Source organism: Oncorhynchus clarkii, chromosome 31, assembly GCF_045791955.1.
Source record: "Oncorhynchus clarkii lewisi isolate Uvic-CL-2024 chromosome 31, UVic_Ocla_1.0, whole genome shotgun sequence".
NCBI classification, from domain to species: Eukaryota; Metazoa; Chordata; class Actinopteri; order Salmoniformes; family Salmonidae; genus Oncorhynchus; species Oncorhynchus clarkii.
Window position 1 is genome coordinate 12,503,498 of NC_092177.1, and position 18,414 is coordinate 12,521,911.

General features: G+C 46.8%; 1 protein-coding gene across 2 annotated transcripts in view; it reads left to right on the top strand.

Annotated features, from left to right (window-relative positions):
- LOC139390632 (serine/threonine-protein phosphatase 2A 55 kDa regulatory subunit B beta isoform-like) overlaps positions 1 to 16,878 on the top strand; it is a 47,298-nt gene extending 30,420 nt beyond the window's left edge. For both annotated transcript variants that reach the window (XM_071137885.1, XM_071137886.1), the window contains exons 2-10: positions 1,183 to 1,280; positions 3,177 to 3,342; positions 4,950 to 5,062; positions 9,243 to 9,420; positions 10,842 to 11,006; positions 14,169 to 14,338; positions 14,762 to 14,853; positions 14,952 to 15,075; positions 16,623 to 16,878. In XM_071137885.1, coding sequence (XP_070993986.1) covers positions 1,183 to 1,280; positions 3,177 to 3,342; positions 4,950 to 5,062; positions 9,243 to 9,420; positions 10,842 to 11,006; positions 14,169 to 14,338; positions 14,762 to 14,853; positions 14,952 to 15,075; positions 16,623 to 16,778 — 1,262 coding nt within the window. In that variant the 3' untranslated portion in view covers positions 16,779 to 16,878. The remainder of the gene's footprint in view (positions 1 to 1,182; positions 1,281 to 3,176; positions 3,343 to 4,949; positions 5,063 to 9,242; positions 9,421 to 10,841; positions 11,007 to 14,168; positions 14,339 to 14,761; positions 14,854 to 14,951; positions 15,076 to 16,622) is intronic.
- Positions 16,879 to 18,414: the final 1,536 nt, after the last annotated feature.

An 18,414-nucleotide genomic window follows, 5' to 3' on the forward strand; every position in this document is an offset into this window, starting at 1 on the left:
CAGTTGAATTCTGTCATAAAGTAGTGTCCATATAATCTCTCTGTGTCTGTGGATCGAAGATGTCTGGTTTCATGTACTAATGAGTTGAGAGGAAAACGTCTAGGTCCTTTAGGGACTCCTTCACCACTATGACCCCTGTGGGGGAAAGGAGCTGCTTAAGTCATGCAGAGGAAAACGTCTAGGTCCTTTAGGGACTCCTTCACCACTATGACCCCTGTGGGGGAAAGGAGCTGCTTAAGTCATGTAGAGGAAAACGTCTAGGTCCTTTAGGGACTCCTTCACCACTATGACCCCTGTGGGGGAAAGGAGCTGCTTAAGTCATGTAGAGGAAAACGTCTAGGTCCTTTAGGGACTCCTTCACCACTATGACCCCTGTGGGGGAAAGGAGCTGCTTAAGTCATGTAGAGGAAAACAATAGCACTGACCGTGTGAGGATTTAACCTGCATCTTTTACCCATATTTCTCATTTTATCTGGGTTACCAGGGCAACCTGTTGCTTCCTAGATATTCTGCCCTTAAAATACGCTGTGCTATTAGCTTTAAGGCAAGCTGAAGCTTTCAGGTTTAATTATATTTTTGGTAAATGGAAAATGGGTGATAATGAGTTTTCAAAATAAATATTATTTTAAGATGTAGCAAATGCTTGTGTCTCTGTGCAGCTAACTTTAATCTCTGTGTGAAAATATACCTGTGATACATTATCCATGTGTTGCATTATCCTGTGGTACATTATCCATGCGATACATTATCTCTGTAGTACATTATCCACTTGGTACATTATCCATGTGTTGCATTATCCTGTGGTACATTATCCCTGCGATACATGATCTCTGTAGTACATTATCCACTTGGTACATTATCCATGTGTTACATTATCCTGTGGTACATTATCCCTGCGATACATTATCCCTGTAGTACATTATCCACTTGGTACATTATCCATGTGTTACATTATCCCTGTAGTACATTATCCACTTGGTACATTATCCATGTGTTACATTATCCATGTGTTACATTATCCACTTGGTACATTATCCATGTGTTACATTATCCATGTGTTACATTATCCCCATAGTACATGATCTATGTAATACGTTGTCCATGTGGTACATTATCCTTGTGGTACATTATTCACAATATACTGTAGCTGGTAATATTAACTGTGTATGTGTTTTGTTTTAGCTGACGTCATCTCCACGGTGGAGTTTAACCCTTCGGGGGAGCTGTTGGCCACAGGGGACAAAGGAGGAAGAGTGGTGGTCTTCCAGAGAGAACAGGAGGTATGAAACACACCCTCCCCTCTCTCTCTCTCTCTCTCTCTCTCTCTCTCTCTCTCTCTGTGTCTATCTCTATCGCTCTCTCTCTCTCTCTCTCTCTCTCTCTCTCTCTCTCTCTCTCTCTCTCTCTCTCTCTCTCTCTCTGTCTATCTCTCTCTCTCTCTCTCTCTCTCTCTGTGTCTCTCTCTGTGTCACTCTCTCTCTCTCTCTCTCTCGCTCTCTCTCTCTCTCTCTCTCTCTGTGTCTCTCTCTGTGTCACTCTCTCTCTCTCTCTCTCTCTCTCCCTCGCTCTCTGTGTCTCTCTCTCTCTGTGTCACTCTCTCTCTCTCTCTCTCTCTCTGTCTCCTCTCTCGCTCTCTCTCTCTCTCTCTCTCTCTCTCTCGCTCTCTCTCTCTCTCTCTCTCTCTCTCTCTCTCTCTCTCTCGCTCTCTCTCTTGCTCTCTCTCTCGCTCTGTCTCTGTCTCTGTCTCTGTCTCTGTCTCTGTCTCTGTCTCTGCCTCTCTCTCTCTCTGTCTCTCTCTGTCTCTCTCTCTGTGTCACTCTCTCTCTCAAATTCAAATTCAAATTCAAATTCAAGCTGCTTTATTGGCATGAAAAGCATTGTGTCAATATTGCCAAAGCAACAATGTATACAATATACATTGTAACAAAATTATAAATGATAGCAAATAATAATATAAAATGGTAGTAAATAATAATACAAAATTAAATACAAAATTAATAACAATAAAATGGTAACAGTCAATAGTAGAAATGAAACTATAACTAACTTATAACTAAATAACGGTCATCTTCTTCTTTATATCAGTACTACAACTACAATCATCATTACTACGACTACTACTACCATCACTAAACTGTTATCACTACCGTTACCACCCATATTTGGAATGATAAACATTAATAATTATAGTAATAACAATAATAGTAATAATAAGTAAGTTACTGTTTACTATGCAGATGTTATTATTCAGTGTCCCTCAGGCTATGGCAGGAAAATACATATTTGGCTGCAAGAGGAGCCATTGCTCCTTCGCCCATGAGTATTCTTAGTTTTTCCTCTGGGTTAAATTTGTAAAAATGTGGAATATATGTAGTCATTTCTGTGAATAATGAATCTCTTTGTGAGGAATATTTATCACAGTAAAGGAGAAAGTGCATCTCTGTCTCTACCTCCCCTGTCATGCAGTGACCACATACACGCTCCTCTTTGGGTAGCCATGTCTTTTTATGTCTGCCGGTTTCTATTGCCAATCGGTGGTCACTCAGCCTGTACATGGTAAGGATCTGTCTCTGCTTCGTATCTCTGACAGAGTAGAGATAATCAGCCAATTCATATTCTCTGTTTAGGGTCAGATAGCAATTTAGTCGGCTTTGGGATTTTGTTTCGTTTTTCCAGTATTGTAAATATAATTCCTTTGATTGGTTCATAATTTTGCTTATTGGAATTCTTTCTTTTGAAGCAGTGCTGGTGTCAGCTTGGTTGGTGAGGTCCAACACAAGCTGACTGAGAGGGCTCGTTTCTGGGCTCAGCTCTTGGGCTTGAAGTGCTTTAAATTGCAGACTCGAATTTGGACTTGAATTTAGATGTAGCCAAAATTTTAATGATCTTTTCTGTATTTTCATTATTACTGGAAAACGGCCCAATTCTGCCCTACATGCATTAGTTGGTGTATTTCTCTGGACTTGTAGAATTTACGGTACCTTCAAACCAACCTGTGTGTTCCTCTGCTCTCTCTCCCTCTCCTCTCTCCCTCTCACCTCTCCCTCTCGCTCTCTCTCTCTCTCTCTCTCTCTCTCTCTCTCTCTCTCTCTCTCTCTCTCTCTCTCTCTCTCTCTCGCTCTCTCTCTTTCCCTCTCTGTCTCTCTTCCTCTCTCCCCCCTCCTTCTCCACCCCAGACTAAAAGCGAGCCCCAGAGGCGAGGGGAGTATAATGTGTACAGTACGTTCCAGAGTCATGATCCAGAGTTTGACTACCTGAAGAGTCTGGAAGTAGAGGAGAAGATCAACAAGATCAGATGGCTGCCACAGCAGAACGCTGCCTACTTCCTCCTCTCCACCAACGGTGTGTGTGTGTGTGTGTGTGTGTGTGTGTGTGTGTGTAGGAGTTAGAAGCAGTGGAACCATAGCCAGAGGAGCTACATCTGGTCGTGTGGCTCTGCTGTGTGTGTCTATTCATACGTGTGTGTGTGTCTTCATACATGGGTGTCCGTGCATGAGTGTGTGTGTGTGTTCTGCTGTTGCTTCCATGCGTGAAGCTCTCAATCGGCAAGGATTTTGCTGGTGGCTTTGGCTCAGTCAAGCAGAACACACACATATCTAATAGGCTAGAGGCAATGAACAAAACATTAAGAACACCTTCCTAATATTGAGTTGCACCTCCCCCCACACCCCCTTTTCCCCTCAGAACAGCCTCAATTAATCAGGGCATGGACTACAAGATGTCGAAAGCGTTCCACAGGGATGCTGGCCCATGTTGACTGCAATGCTTCCCACAGTTGTGTCAAGTTGGCTGGATGTCCTTTGGGTGGTGGATCATTCTTGATACACACTGAAACTGTTGAGCGTGAAAAGCTCCCAGCAGCGTTGCAGTTCTTGACACACTCAAACCAATGCGCCTGGCACCTACTACCATACCCCTTCAAAGGCATTAAATATTTTGTCTTGCCCATTGACCCTCTGAATGGCACACATACACAATCCATGTCTCAATTGCCTTAAGGCTTAAAAATCCTTCTTTAACCTGACTCCTCCCCTTTGTGACATCAATAAAGTTCACCTGGATTCACCTGGTCAGAGCAGGTGTACAATATACAGTATGTACAGAATCTGTCTGAACCATTATTTACAGGTTACCTACAGTACACCTGGTTTTACTGATTAACCCGCGGACTTGTATCTGATCCTCCTTATGACAGCAGTTATAACATCACTATGTCATCTCTATGACCACTGTCATAGGCAACACCATCCAGGCTGGCATCAGTCCATCACTGCGACAGATTGAACACCAGACCCACCACCCACAATCACGGTAGCATGGAGTTTAATACCCCCACCACCCACCACCCACCACCCACAATCACGGTAGCATGGAGTTTAATACCCCCACCACCCACCACCCACCACCCACAATCACGGTAGCATGGAGTTTAATACCCCCACCACCCACCACCCACCACCCACAATCACGGTAGCATGGAGTTTAATACCCCCACCACCCACCACCCACCACCCACAATCACGGTAGCATGGAGTTTAATACCCCCACCACCCACCACCCACCACCCACAATCACGGTAGCATGAAGCTTAATACTCTCTCTCTTTCTTTCTCTCTCTCTCTTTTATCTTTCTCTCTCCCTTTCTCTCTCTTTCATTCTCTTTCTCTTTCATTCTCTCTCTCTCTTTATTTCTCTTTCTCTTTTATCTTTCCCTCTCCCTTTCTCTCTCTTTCATTCTCTCTTAATTACATTCTCTCTCTCTTACATTCTCTCGTTCTCTCTCTTTTTTTCTCTCTGTTTCGGTCTCTCGCTTTGTGTTCGGTGTACATGTGTGTGTGTGTGTGTGTGCGCGCGTGCGTGTGTGTGTGTGTGTGTGTGTGCGCGCGCGCGCGTGTGTGTGTGTGTGCGTGCGCGTGTGTGTGTGTGTGCGTGTGTGTGTGTGTATATAGATAAGACAGTGAAGCTCTGGAAGATTCGTGAGAGAGACAGACGACCGGAGGGATACAACCTGAAGGATGAAGACGGACGAATCAGACACCCATCCACAATCACCTCACTACGGGTGAGAACACACACACGCGCGTGTAAAAACACGTACAGACGCACACACACACACACATGCACACAGACACACACACAGTATCTCATAAGGACAGAATAATACTAGGTAATAAGAGTTGATATATATCATTGTCCCGAGGGGTCCCAAGATGAGAATGATGTTGTTTGATATCACTGACATGAATACTTTATGAACGAGGATTTATAAAGCAAATGCTTATGTTTCAGTCTTCTGGCAATATACAATATTGCTCTCCCAAATAAACTCATAGAATTTTGGCTATTCCAAATGACTTTGCACATGTCCATTGAATATGCAGCTCACTTCTCTCAGTACAGGTCTATTTCTCATGGTACATTCGCTCCTTATCACTGAGAGAAGAATCCGTTTTTCAGTACTCTGGTATGGAGAATCATTTATATGACAGATCTCATGTGCTCCGTCAGCACTGACAGACGGCTCGGAGGAGGAGGGAGGGACGGAGTGAGAGACTGATCGATATGTGCACTGAGATGAATGCGATGAAGGGGATCATCTCTCTATATCTCTCTTTCACTCTACCTTCTTCGCAATCCCATCACCCAGCCAACCATATTCTTTAATTCTCACACAGAGAATCCCCGCTCAATCAAATCAAACTTTATTCGTCACATGCGCCGAATACAACATGTAGACCTTACAGTGAAATGCCTACAAGCCCTTAACCAACAGTGCAGTTCAAGAAGAGTTAAGAAAACATTTACCAAGTACACTAAAGTAAAAAATAATAATAAAAAGTAACACAATAGGAATAACAATAACGAGGCTATATACAGGGGGTACCGATACCGAGTCAGTGTGGAGGCTATATACAGGGCGCACCGATACCGAGTCAGTGTGGAGGCTATATACAGGGCGCACCGATACCGAGTCAGTGTGGAGGCTATATACAGGGCGCACCGATACCGAGTCAGTGTGGAGGCTATATACAGGGGGTACCGATACCGAGTCAGTGTGGAGGCTATATACAGGGGTACCGATACCGAGTCAGTGTGGAGGCTATATACAGGGGGTACCGATACCGAGTCAGTGTGGAGGCTATATACAGGGGTACCGATACCGAGTCAGTGAGGAGGCTATATACAGGGCGCACCGATACCGAGTCAGTGTGGAGGCTATATACAGGGCGCACCGATACCGAGTCAGTGTGGAGGCTATATACAGGGCGCACCGATACCGAGTCAGTGTGGAGGCTATATACAGGGCGCACCGATACCGAGTCAGTGTGGAGGCTATATACAGGGCGCACCGATACCGAGTCAGTGTGGAGGCTATATACAGGGCGCACCGATACCGAGTCAGTGTGGAGGCTATATACAGGGCGCACCGATACCGAGTCAGTGTGGAGGCTATATACAGGGCGCACCGATACCGAGTCAGTGTGGAGGCTATATACAGGGCGCACCGATACCGAGTCAATGTGGAGGATATATACAGGGCGCACCGATACCGAGTCGGTGTGGAGGCTATATACAGGGCGCACCGATACCGAGTCAGTGTGGAGGCTATATACAGGGCGCACCGATACCGAGTCAGTGTGGAGGCTATATACAGGGCGCACCGATACCGAGTCAGTGTGGAGGCTATATACAGGGCGCACCGATACCGAGTCAGTGTGGAGGCTATATACAGGGCGCACCGATACCGAGTCAGTGTGGAGGCTATATACAGGGCGCACCGATACCGAGTCATTGTGGAGGCTATATACAGGGCGCAGCGATACCGATTCAGTGTGGAGGCTATATACAGGGCGCACCGATACCGAGTCAGTGTGGAGGCTATATACAGGGCGCACCGATACCGAGTCAGTGTGGAGGCTATATACAGGGCGCACCGATACCGAGTCAGTGTGGAGGCTATATACAGGGCGCACCGATACCGAGTCAGTGTGGAGGCTATATACAGGGCGCACCGATACCGAGTCAGTGTGGAGGATATATACAGGGCGCACCGATACCGAGTCAGTGTGGAGGCTATATACAGGGCGCACTGATACCGAGTCAGTGTGGAGGCTATATACAGGGCGCACCGATACCGAGTCAGTGTGGAGGCTATATACAGGGCGCACCGATACCGAGTCAGTGTGGAGGCTATATACAGGGCGCACCGATACCGAGTCAGTGTGGAGGCTATATACAGGGCGCACCGATACCGAGTCAGTGTGGAGGCTATATACAGGGCGCACCGATACCGAGTCAGTGTGGAGGCTATATACAGGGCGCACCGATACCGAGTCAGTGTGGAGGCTATATACAGGGCGCACCGATACCGAGTCAGTGTGGAGGCTATATACAGGGCGCACCGATACCGAGTCAGTGTGGAGGCTATATACAGGGCGCACCGATACCGAGTCAGTGTGGAGGCTATATACAGGGCGCACCGATACCGAGTCAGTGTGGAGGCTATATACAGGGCGCACCAATACCGAGTCAGTGTGCGGCAGTACAGGTTAGTTGATGTAATTTGTACATGTAGGAAGGGGTGAAGTGACTATGCATAGATAATAAACAGCGAGTAGCAGCAGTGTACAAAAGGGAGGGGGGGTCAATGTAAATTGTCTGGTGGTGATTTTATTAATTGTTCAGCAGTCTTATGGCTTGTGGACAGAAGCCGTTGAGGAGCCTTTTGGTCCTTAGTAGGGGACTAAGTACACACCCCTGAGGGGCCCCAGTGTTAAGGATCAGCATGGCAGACGTGTTGGCATGCATCTATTAATGGCCTCTCTCTCTCTCTCTCTCTCTCTCTCTCTCTCGGTCTCTGTCTCTGTCTCTCAATTCAATTTAAAGGGCTTTATTGGCATGGGAAACATATTTTAACATTGCCAAAGAAAGTTAAATAGACAATGAATGAAACTGAAATAAATAATAAAAAATGAACAGTAAACATTATAGAGACATTTCAAATATACAGTGTTATAATGATGTGCAAATTGATAAAGTACAAAAGGGAAAATAAATAAACATAAATATGGATTGTATTTATAATAGTGTTTGTTCTTCACTGGTTGCCCTTTTCTCTCTCGCTCTCTCGCTCGCTCTCTTGCTCGCTTTCTTACTCGGTATATGACTGACTGTATGTCATATACCATAATGGATGACATCTGTGTGTCTCTACAGTCTGTTGGGAAGTTGGGAATAGTAGAGTGTGGCTGTTACTGAGGTTGAAAGGCATGGGGGGAGAATGTAGTGTAGTGTGAGTGTGGTTCCTCAGCAGGCCCTCCCTGGCTCCTCAGTCCTAACACCAGCTCACTAGGCCCTCCCTGGCTCCTCAGTCCTAACACCAGCTCACTAGGCCCTCCCTGGCTCCTCAGTCCTAACACCAGCTCACTAGGCCCTCCCTGGCTCCTCAGTCCTAAAACCAGCTCACTAGGCCCTCCCTGGCTCCTCAGTCCTAACACCAGCTCACTAGGCCCTCCCTGGCTCCTCAGTCCTAACACCAGCTCACTAGGCCCTCCCTGGCTCCTCAGTCCTAACACCAGCTCACTAGGCCCTCCCTGGCTCCTCAGTCCTAAAACCAGCTCACTAGGCCCTCCCTGGCTCCTCAGTCCTAACACCAGCTCACTAGGCCCTCCCTGGCGCCGCAGTCCTAATAACAGCTCACTAGGTTTGCTGCTGTGGATCCTCAGTCCTAACACCATCTCACTAGGCCCTCCCTGGCTCCTCAGTCCTAACACCATCTCACTAGGCCCTCCCTGGCTCCTCAGTCCTAATAACAGCTCACTAGGTTTGCTGCTGTGGATCCTCAGTCCTAACACCAGCTCACTAGGCCCTCCCTGGCTCCTCAGTCATAACACCAGCTCACTAGGTCTGCTGCTATGGCTCCTCAGTCCTAACACCAGCTCACTAGGCCCGCTGCTGTGCTGTCTACCACTACATTAAAGTGGAGACATACAGTACATGAAGTCATATGGAAAGATGTGTACGTGTGTAGCAGAGACTGAATGGCTGTATAGAACCAGGCATTCACAGTGTACTGAAATAGAAAGAGCCCTCAAGGTATTCATAGTCAATCTGTGAATGCTCTCGCAGTCTTAGATTCTATGATCTGTGATACAATTAAGTTTTATGATATTTAAGTGATATATTCCTGAGGTCACAGAGTCAGTCATGTGATGTGAATAGATGTGCTCCCTCCCTGCCAGGTGCCTGTCCTCCAGAACTCAGATCTGATGGTTGAGGCAACAGCGCGGCGTGTGTTCAGTAACGCCCACACCTACCACATTAACTCCATCTCCGTGAACTCCGACTTCCAGACCTACATCTCCACGGATGACCTCAGGGTCAACCTGTGGAACCTGGAGATCACTGACCAGAGCTTCAGTATCCTTTCACCTTTACCCTTTAACCCCATACTAACATACCCTCTGTCATAGTTTATCTGTCTACAGTCATGGCCAAATGACACAAATATTAATTTTCACAAAGTCTGCTGCCTCAGTTTGTATGATGGTAATTTGTATATAATCCAGAATTTTATGAAGAGTGATCAAGGAAGCAAGGATATTGCACCTAAATCAACCATTTATCGGATCATCAAGAACTTCAAGGAGAGTGATTCAATTGTTGTGAAGAAGGCTTCAGGGCACCCAAGAAAGTCCAGCAAGCGCCAGGATCGTCTCCTGAAGTTGATTCAGCTGCGGGATCGGGGCACCACCAGTACAGAGCTTGCTCAGGAATGGCAGCAGGCAGGTGTGAGTGCATCTGCACGCACAGTGAGGCGAAGACTTTTGGAGGATGGCCAGATGTCAAGAATGGCAGCGAAGAAGCCACTTCTCTCCAGGAAAAACATCAGGGACAGACTGATATTCTGCAGAAGGTACAGGGATTGGACTGCTGAGGACTGGGGCAAAGTCATTTTCTCTGATGAATCCCCTTTCTGATTGTTTGGGGCATCCGGAAAAAAGCTTGTCCAGAGAAGACAAGGTGAGCGCTACCATCAGTCCTGTGTCATGCCAACAGTAAAGCATCTTGAGACCATTCATGTGTGGGGTTGCTTCTCAGCCAAGGGAGGGCTCACTTACAATTTTACCTAAGAACACAGCCATGAATAAAGAATGGTACCAACACATCCTCCGAGAGCAACTTCTCCCAACCATCCAGGAACAGTTTGGTGACGAACAATGCCTTTTCCAGCATGATGGAGCACCTTGCCATAAGGCAAAAGTGATAACTAAGTGGCTCGGGGAACAAAACATCGATATTTTGGGTCCATGGCCAGGAAACTCCCCAGACCTTAATCCCATTGACAATTTGTGGTCAATCCTCAAGAGGCGGGTGGACAAACAAAAACCCACAAATTCTGACAAACTATAAGCATTGATTATGCAAGAATGGGCTGCCATCAGTCAGGATGTGGCCCAGAAGTTAATTGACAGCATGTCAGGGCGGATTGCAGACGTTTTGAAAAAGAAGGGTCAATACTGCAAATATTGACTCTTTGCATCAACTTCATGTAATTGTCAATAAAAGTCTTTGACACTTATGAAATGCTTGTAATTATACTCCAGTATTCCATAGTAACATCTGACAAAAATATATAAAGACACTGAAGCAGCAAACTTTGTGAAAATGTATATTTGTGTCATTCTCAAATCTTTTGGCCACGACCGTACAACATTTCTAGGTTACCGACTGCAGCTTCAAATAACCTAGGAACAAGTGCCTGTATTCTGTTCATCTGTCTTGTCTTTAAACACCATTTAGCTGAACTGTTATTTCTCCCTGAGCATGCCCCTCCCCAGACATCGTGGACATTAAGCCGTGTAACATGGAGGATCTGACGGAGGTGATTACAGCAGCGGAGTTTCATCCTCAGCAGTGTAACACCTTGGCTTACAGCAGCAGTAGAGGGTCAGTACGACTCTGTGACATGAGGAAACAGGCGCTCTGCGACACACACTGCAAGTGTGAGTACTGGGAACAGGCATACTCACAGACACACATATTCAATCACCCACACACACACACACACACACACACACACACAGACACACGTATTCAATCACACACACACACACACACACACACACACACACACACACACACACACACACACACACACACACACACACACACACACACACACACACAAACACACACACACACACACACACACACACACACACACACACACGGTGTGACAGCTATGCCACTATCTGTGGAGGGGGAAAGAGATTGAAAAAAGAAGGGAGAGAGGGAGGGCAGTCTTCTCTGTCTCTATTGAACCAACCTTTATCCTACTACAGTCAATGATATGGTTGGGAATGATAACCACAAACATCAATAAGGTTGTCTGTCTGTCTTCTCTCCCAGTCAAGACAATGAAAGGCTCAACGTCTCAAAGCCCCTGTCTGTCTCTGGGAGCGTCAGATAATCTGCATATGACTCTGAAGGAAATGGATAATGAATACTTTGACATTTAAGCCTGAGGATCGATGGTGTAAGATGCTAAATTAATATATATACTATAATAATAACATACCTCCCTATGGAAATACCACGCTGTGTCCCAAATGGCACCCTATCCCCTATATAGTGTATTACTTTTGACCAGGGCCCATAGGGGATAGAGTGTAATTTGGGACGCAGACATTTTGCTCAATAACAGTAGTTATTTCCTGAGCTGTATTAATGTGTTCACCGGTCCGTACACACACACACACACACACACACACACACACACACACACACACACACACACACACACACACACACACACACACACACACACACACACACACACACACACACAATTACAGAGATCATACGTTTCCTGTAGTTCTTGACCAGGTTTGCACACACTGCAGCAGGGATTTTGGCCCACTCCTCCAAACAGACCTTCTCCAGATCCTTCAGGTTTCGGGGCTGTCTCTGGGCAATACGGACTTTCAGCTCCCTCCAAAGATTTTCTATTGGGTTCAGGTCTGGAGACTGGCTACGCCACTCCAGGACCTTGAGATGCTTCTTACGGTGCCACTCCTTAGTTGCCCTGGCAGTGTGTTTCGGGTCGTTGTCATGCTGGAAGATCCAGCCACGACCCATCTTCAATGCTCTTACTGAGGGAAAGAGGTTGTTGGCCAAGATCTCGCGATACATGGCCCCATCCATTCTCCCCTCAATACGGTGCAGTCGTCCTGTCCCCTTTGCAGAAAAGCATCCCCAAAGAATGATGTTTCCACCTCCATGCTTCATCGTTGGGATGGTGTTCTTGGGGTTGTACTCATCCTTCTTCTTCTTCCAAACACGACGAGTGGAGTTTAGACCAAAAAGCTCTATTTTTGTCTCATCAGACCACATTACCTTCTTCCATTCCTCCTCTGGATCATCCAGATGGTCATTGGCAAACTTCAGACGGGCCTGGACATGCGCTGGCTTGAGCAGGGGGACCTTGCGTGCGCTGCAGGATTTTAATCCATGACGGCGTAGTGTGTTACTAATGGTTTTCTTTGAGACTCTGGTCCCAGCTCTCTTCAGGTCATTGACCAGGTCCTGCCATGTAGTTCTGGGCTGATCCCTCACCTTCCTCATGATCATTGATGCCCCACGAGGTGAGATCTTGCATGGAGCCCCAGACCGAGGGTGATTGACCGTCATCTTGAACTTCTTCCATTTTCTAATAATTGTGCCAACAGTTGTTGCCTTCTCACCAAGCTGCTTGCCTATTGTCCTGTAGCTCATCCCAGCCTTGTGCAGGTCTACAATTTTATCCCTGATGTCCTTACACAGCTCTCTGGTCCTGGCCATTGTGGAGAGGTTGGAGTCTGTTTGATTGAGTGTGTGGACAGGTGTTTTTTATACAGGTAACGAGTTCAAACAGGTGCAGTTAATACAGGTAATGAGTGGAGAACAGGAGGGATTCTTAAAGAAAAACTAACAGTGAGAGTCTGTGAGAGCCGGAATTCTTACTGGTTGGTAGGTGATACAATGTGATTTTCTGGATTTTTTTAGATTCCGTCTCTCACAGTTGAAGTGTACCTATGATAAAAATTACAGACCTCTACATGCTTTGTAAGTAGGAAAACCTGCTAAATCGGCAGCGTATCAAAAACTTGTTCTCCCCACTGTAGTTGCTTTGGCCTTAGGGGGAGGATGTGGGAATTGGGATATTTGGGTTATTGTTATTCAAGAATAGCATCACTGACTTTGTCTTCAAGTGTGAGTAAAGAGCAGTGAGATACCCTAGGTTTGTCTGATAGCAGAACACACACACACAGAGTCTTGTACAGCTAACCTTGTGGGGACACGCAATTCAGTTTTTTTCCCCCTAACCTCTAACCTGTACTCTTACCCTAACGTTAACCCTAAAGTTAACCCTAACCCCAAAACTGAACCTTAAACCTAACCCTAAACCTAACCCTAGACTTAACCCTAGACTTAACCCTAGACCTAGACTTAACCCTAGACTTAACCCTAGACTTAACCCTAAACCTAGAACTAACCCTAGAACTAGACTTAACCCTAAACCTAAACCTGCTCTACAAAGGCAAAATGCAGTAACCTCAAATTTGGTCAGAAATCTTTGATCTATTGTAATGGCCATTTATAATATCTTATTAATGTGGTGTATTTGTTTCCTGACACAGGAACAAGCCAAAATATATCGTAGAGGATTAGAAATTGCTGTCTGTCGACAGAAAAAGACTTTGAAGTCAGATTTTGCAGCAAAAAGATTATGTAGTTAACTGTGTTTTGCCTTTGTAGGGCAGTATAACAGGCCCCCCGGTAGGCACTGATTCTCAGGAACAACACGCACACGCACACACAGACCCCCCCCCATACACACACACACACAGACCCCCCCATACACACACACACACACAGACCCCCCACCACACACACACACACACACGCACACACACACACACACACACACACACACACACACACACACACACACACACACACACAGACCCCCCACCACACACACACACACACACACACACACACAGAATTCATTCAATTCATGAACGCTCCCCCTGGTTTGATAACAGACTTGTCGATGCATAGCTTGTTATTCCTGTGGTGTAACCATTCATCTCCCTCCCTCCCTCCCTCCCTCCCTCCCTCAGTCTTTGAGGAGCCAGAGGACCCCTCCACTCGTTCATTTTTCTCAGAGATCATCTCTTCCATCTCAGACATCAAGTTTAGTCACAGCGGGCGCTTCTTGATGACACGGGACTACCTGACGGTCAAGGTGTGGGACCTCAACATGGAGACCAGACCGGTCCAGACATACCAGGTAGTCTACGCTGTGTGTGTACGCTGTGTGTCTACGCTGTGTGTCTACGCTGTGTGTGTACACTGTGTCTACGCTGTGTGTGTGTACACTGTGTATCTGGATCTGATCTCCCAGTATGTCTGTCTGTGACCAGATAGTGTAGACCGGGGACCAGCTGCCACTGTGGGGGGTTTACTAACAGTCAGTATCAGTCTTACAGATGAATCCAGGGTCCGGTAAGTCTTCCCTGGGATAATTGGTAGGGAAGACAGGGGGTATGATTGGGTTGAGTGAAGGGGCTGTAGTCTATGTCATTTGATTTGATTTATCTAAACTTTATTTAACATTGTAGGTCAATTGAGGACACCTTTCTCTCCGGAAGGGTAGTTTCATCGTTCATATCCGTGACATTGTAACAATAGTGATCTTGTTGTTTGTCCCCAGGTCCATGACTACCTGAGGGGTAAGCTGTGTTCTCTGTACGAGAACGACTGCATCTTCGACAAGTTTGAGTGTGTCTGGAACGGGTCAGACAGGTGAGTGTGATCTTATGTGTCTGTGTGTGTCTCTGTATGTGTGTGTGTGTCTTTGTCTCTGTGTGTGTGTCAATCAATCTCCTCTTGTCTCTCTCCAGTGTCATTATGACGGGGTCATATAATAATTTCTTCCGGATGTTTGATCGGAACACCAAGAAAGATGTGACTCTGGAGGCTTCCAGAGAGAACAGCAAACCCCGGGCCATCCTCAAACCACGCAAGGTAATACTGTAACACAGTTACATATGAAATATGTGCCAAAACTCTTTTATTTTGGATTGATGGTATGTAAATATACACTGCTCAAAAAAATTAAGGAAACACTAAAATAACACATCCTTGATCTGAAAGAATGAAATATTCTTATTAAATACTTCTTTCTTTACATAGTTGAATGTGCTGACAACAAAATCACACAAAAATTATCAATGGAAATCAAATTGATCAACCCATGGAGGTCTGGATTTGGAGTCACACTCAAAATTAAAGTGGAAAACGGCCTCCTCCACATCTCCGGATGTACTGGCCTGTCTCCTGGTAGCGCCTCCATGCTCTGGACACTACGCTGACAGACACAGCAAACCTTCTTGCCACAGCTCGCATTGATGTTCCATCCTGGATGAGTTGCACTACCTGAGCCACTTGTGTGGGTTGTAGACTCTGTCTCATGCTACCACTAGAGTGAAAGCACCACCAGCATTCAAAAGTGACCAAAACATCAGCCAGGAAGCATAGGAACTGAGAAGTGGTCTGTGGTCACCAACTGCAGAACCACTCCTTTATTGGGGGTGTCTTGCTAATTGCCTATAATTTCCACCTGTTGTCTATTCCATTTGCACAACAGCATGTGACATTTATTGTCAATCAGTGTTGCTTCCTAAGTGGACAGTTTGATTTCACAGAAGTGTGATTGACTTGGAGTTACATTGTGTTGTTTAAGTGTTCCCTTTATTTTTTTGAGCAGTGTATATATATTCTATACAGTATATTTGTAAGTCTTTGTTTGGTTATTGGATAGAGAGAGGTGAAAGATAGAGTAGTTATATTATAAGACGAGGAGAAATAGCAGTGGCCCAATTGGAAGCCATGCTGCAGTGGCCCAATTGGAAGCCATGCTGCAGTGGCCCAATTGGAAGCCATGCTGCAGTGGCCCAATTGGAAGCCATGCTGCAGTGGCCCAATTGGAAGCCATGCTGCAGTGGCCCAGATCGCCAGGTCACCCTAGGCCACTGATGGTATGTTTTAATGGATTTGTGTAAGATTGGCAAATGTCCAATTTCAGATTTTTTTGGTTTGTAACTGAAGAGGAGGAAATATTAACAATCAGTGTGTGCAAGGATGTGCTCATGAAGTCTCTCCTCACCTCTCATCACCTCCCCCTCCTCTTCTGCTCACCTCTCCCCTCCTATCCTTCCCCCTCCTCTCCGCTCTTCTCCTCACCTCTCATCTCCTCATCTCCCCCTCTTCTCCTCACCTCACCTCTCCTCACCTCCCCCTCATCTTCTGCTCACCTCTCCTCTCCTCTCCCCTCCTATCCTTCCTCCTCCTCTCCGCTCTGCTCCTCACCTCTCATCTTCTCACCTCCCCCTCTTCTCCTCACCTCACCTCTCCTCTCCTCTAACTTCCTCTCCCCTCCTCTTCTCTCCACACCCTTCCTCTCCTCTCCCCTTCATTCCTCTTCTCTTCTCTCCCCTCCTCTCCTTCCCCTCCCCTCCCCTCCTTTCCTCACCTCATCCTTCTCTCCTTTCCTCTCCTCTCCTTCTTTCTAGGTGTGTGTGGGAGGGAAGCGTCGTAAAGACGAGGTGACTGTTGACAGTCTGGACTTCAGTAAGAAGATCCTCCACTCCACCTGGCACCCACAGGAAAACATCATCGCCGTGGCAGCCAGTAACAACCTTTACATCTTCCAGGACAAGGTCACCTAGGGGTCAGCTTACTTCTGACCTCTAACCCCTGACCCCACGCAGGGGAAGAGATGGAGGGAGAGACTGAGAGGATGGAGAGAGCGCTGGATGGGAGTTACAGAGACAGAATAGGAGAGGGATGGAGGAAAGGTACGGAGACAGAAGAGGAGAGGGATGGAGGAGAGGTACAGAGACAGAAGATGAGAGGTACAGAGACAGAAGAGGAGAGGTACAGAGACAGAAGAGGAGAGGGATGTAGGAGAGGTACATAGACAGAAGAGGAGAGGTACAGAGACAGAAGAGGAGAGGTACAGAGACAGAAGAGGAGAGGTATGGAGGAGAGGTACAGAGACAGAAGAGGAGAGGGATGGAGGAGAGGTACAGAGACAGAAGAGGAGAGGGATGGAGGAGAGTTACAGAGACAGAAGAGGAGAGGTACAGAGACAGAAGAGGAGAGGGATGGAGGAGAGGTAGAGACAGAAGAGGAGAGGGATGGAGGAGAGGTAGAGACAGAAGAGGAGAGGGATGGAGGAGAGGTACAGAGACAGAAGAGGAGAGGGATGGAGTAGAGGTAGAGACAGAAGAGGGGAGGGATGGAGGAGAGGTAGAGACAGAAGAGGAGAGGGATGGAGGAGAGGTAGAGACAGAAGAGGAGAGGGATGGAGGAGAGGTAGAGAAAGAAGAGGAGAGGGATGGAGGAGAGGTACAGAGACAGAAGAGGAGAGGGATGGAGGAGAGGTACAGAGACATAAGAGGAGAGGGATGGAGGAGAGGTACAGAGACAGAAGAGGAGAGGGATGGAGGAGAGGTACAGAGACAGAAGAGGAGAGGGATGGAGGAGAGGTACAGAGACATAAGAGGAGAGGGATGGAGGAGAGATACAGAGACAGAAGAGGAGAGGGATGGAGGAGAGGTACAGAGACAGAAGAGGAGAGGGATGGAGGAGAGGTACAGAGACAGAAGAGGAGAGGGATGGAGGAGAGGTACAGAGACAGAAGAGGAGAGGGATGGAGGAGAGGTAGAGACAGAAGAGGAGAGGGATGGAGGAGAGGTAGAGACAGAAGAGGAGAGGGTTGGAGGAGAGGTACAGAGACAGAAGAGGAGAGGGATGGAGGAGAGGTAGAGACAGAAGAGGAGAGGGATGGAGGAGAGGTAGAGACAGAAGAGGAGAGGGATGGAGGAGAGGTAGAGACAGAAGAGGAGAGGGATGGAGGAGAGGTACAGAGACAGAAGAGGAGAGGGATGGAGGAGAGGTAGAGACAGAAGAGGAGAGGGATGGAGGAGAGGTAGAGACAGAAGAGGAGAGGGATGGAGGAGAGGTAGAGACAGAAGAGGAGAGGGATGGAGGAAAAGAGAAAGAGAGATGGATGTTTATTTACCTCTTCACTAAGTGTTCCTCCTCCTCCTCTCCTCTTGCCTGCCTTGTTGCTGTGAGTCTGATATGGCTGGAGGGAATGCTGGAATTCATGGAATGGGAATTTCCAGAACACACTTGGGAATTCCCGCTCCAAATGTGAGAGTGTTCAGCCTGGATAAAGTTAGGATGAAGACAGATGCTTCTTCTTGGCCTGAGTGGAATGAAATTAGCCACTTGCTCTGGCCTGCGCAAGCCTCTCCATGGCCTTCAGTTAACTGTTTTAGTTTTTCATTTGAGTGA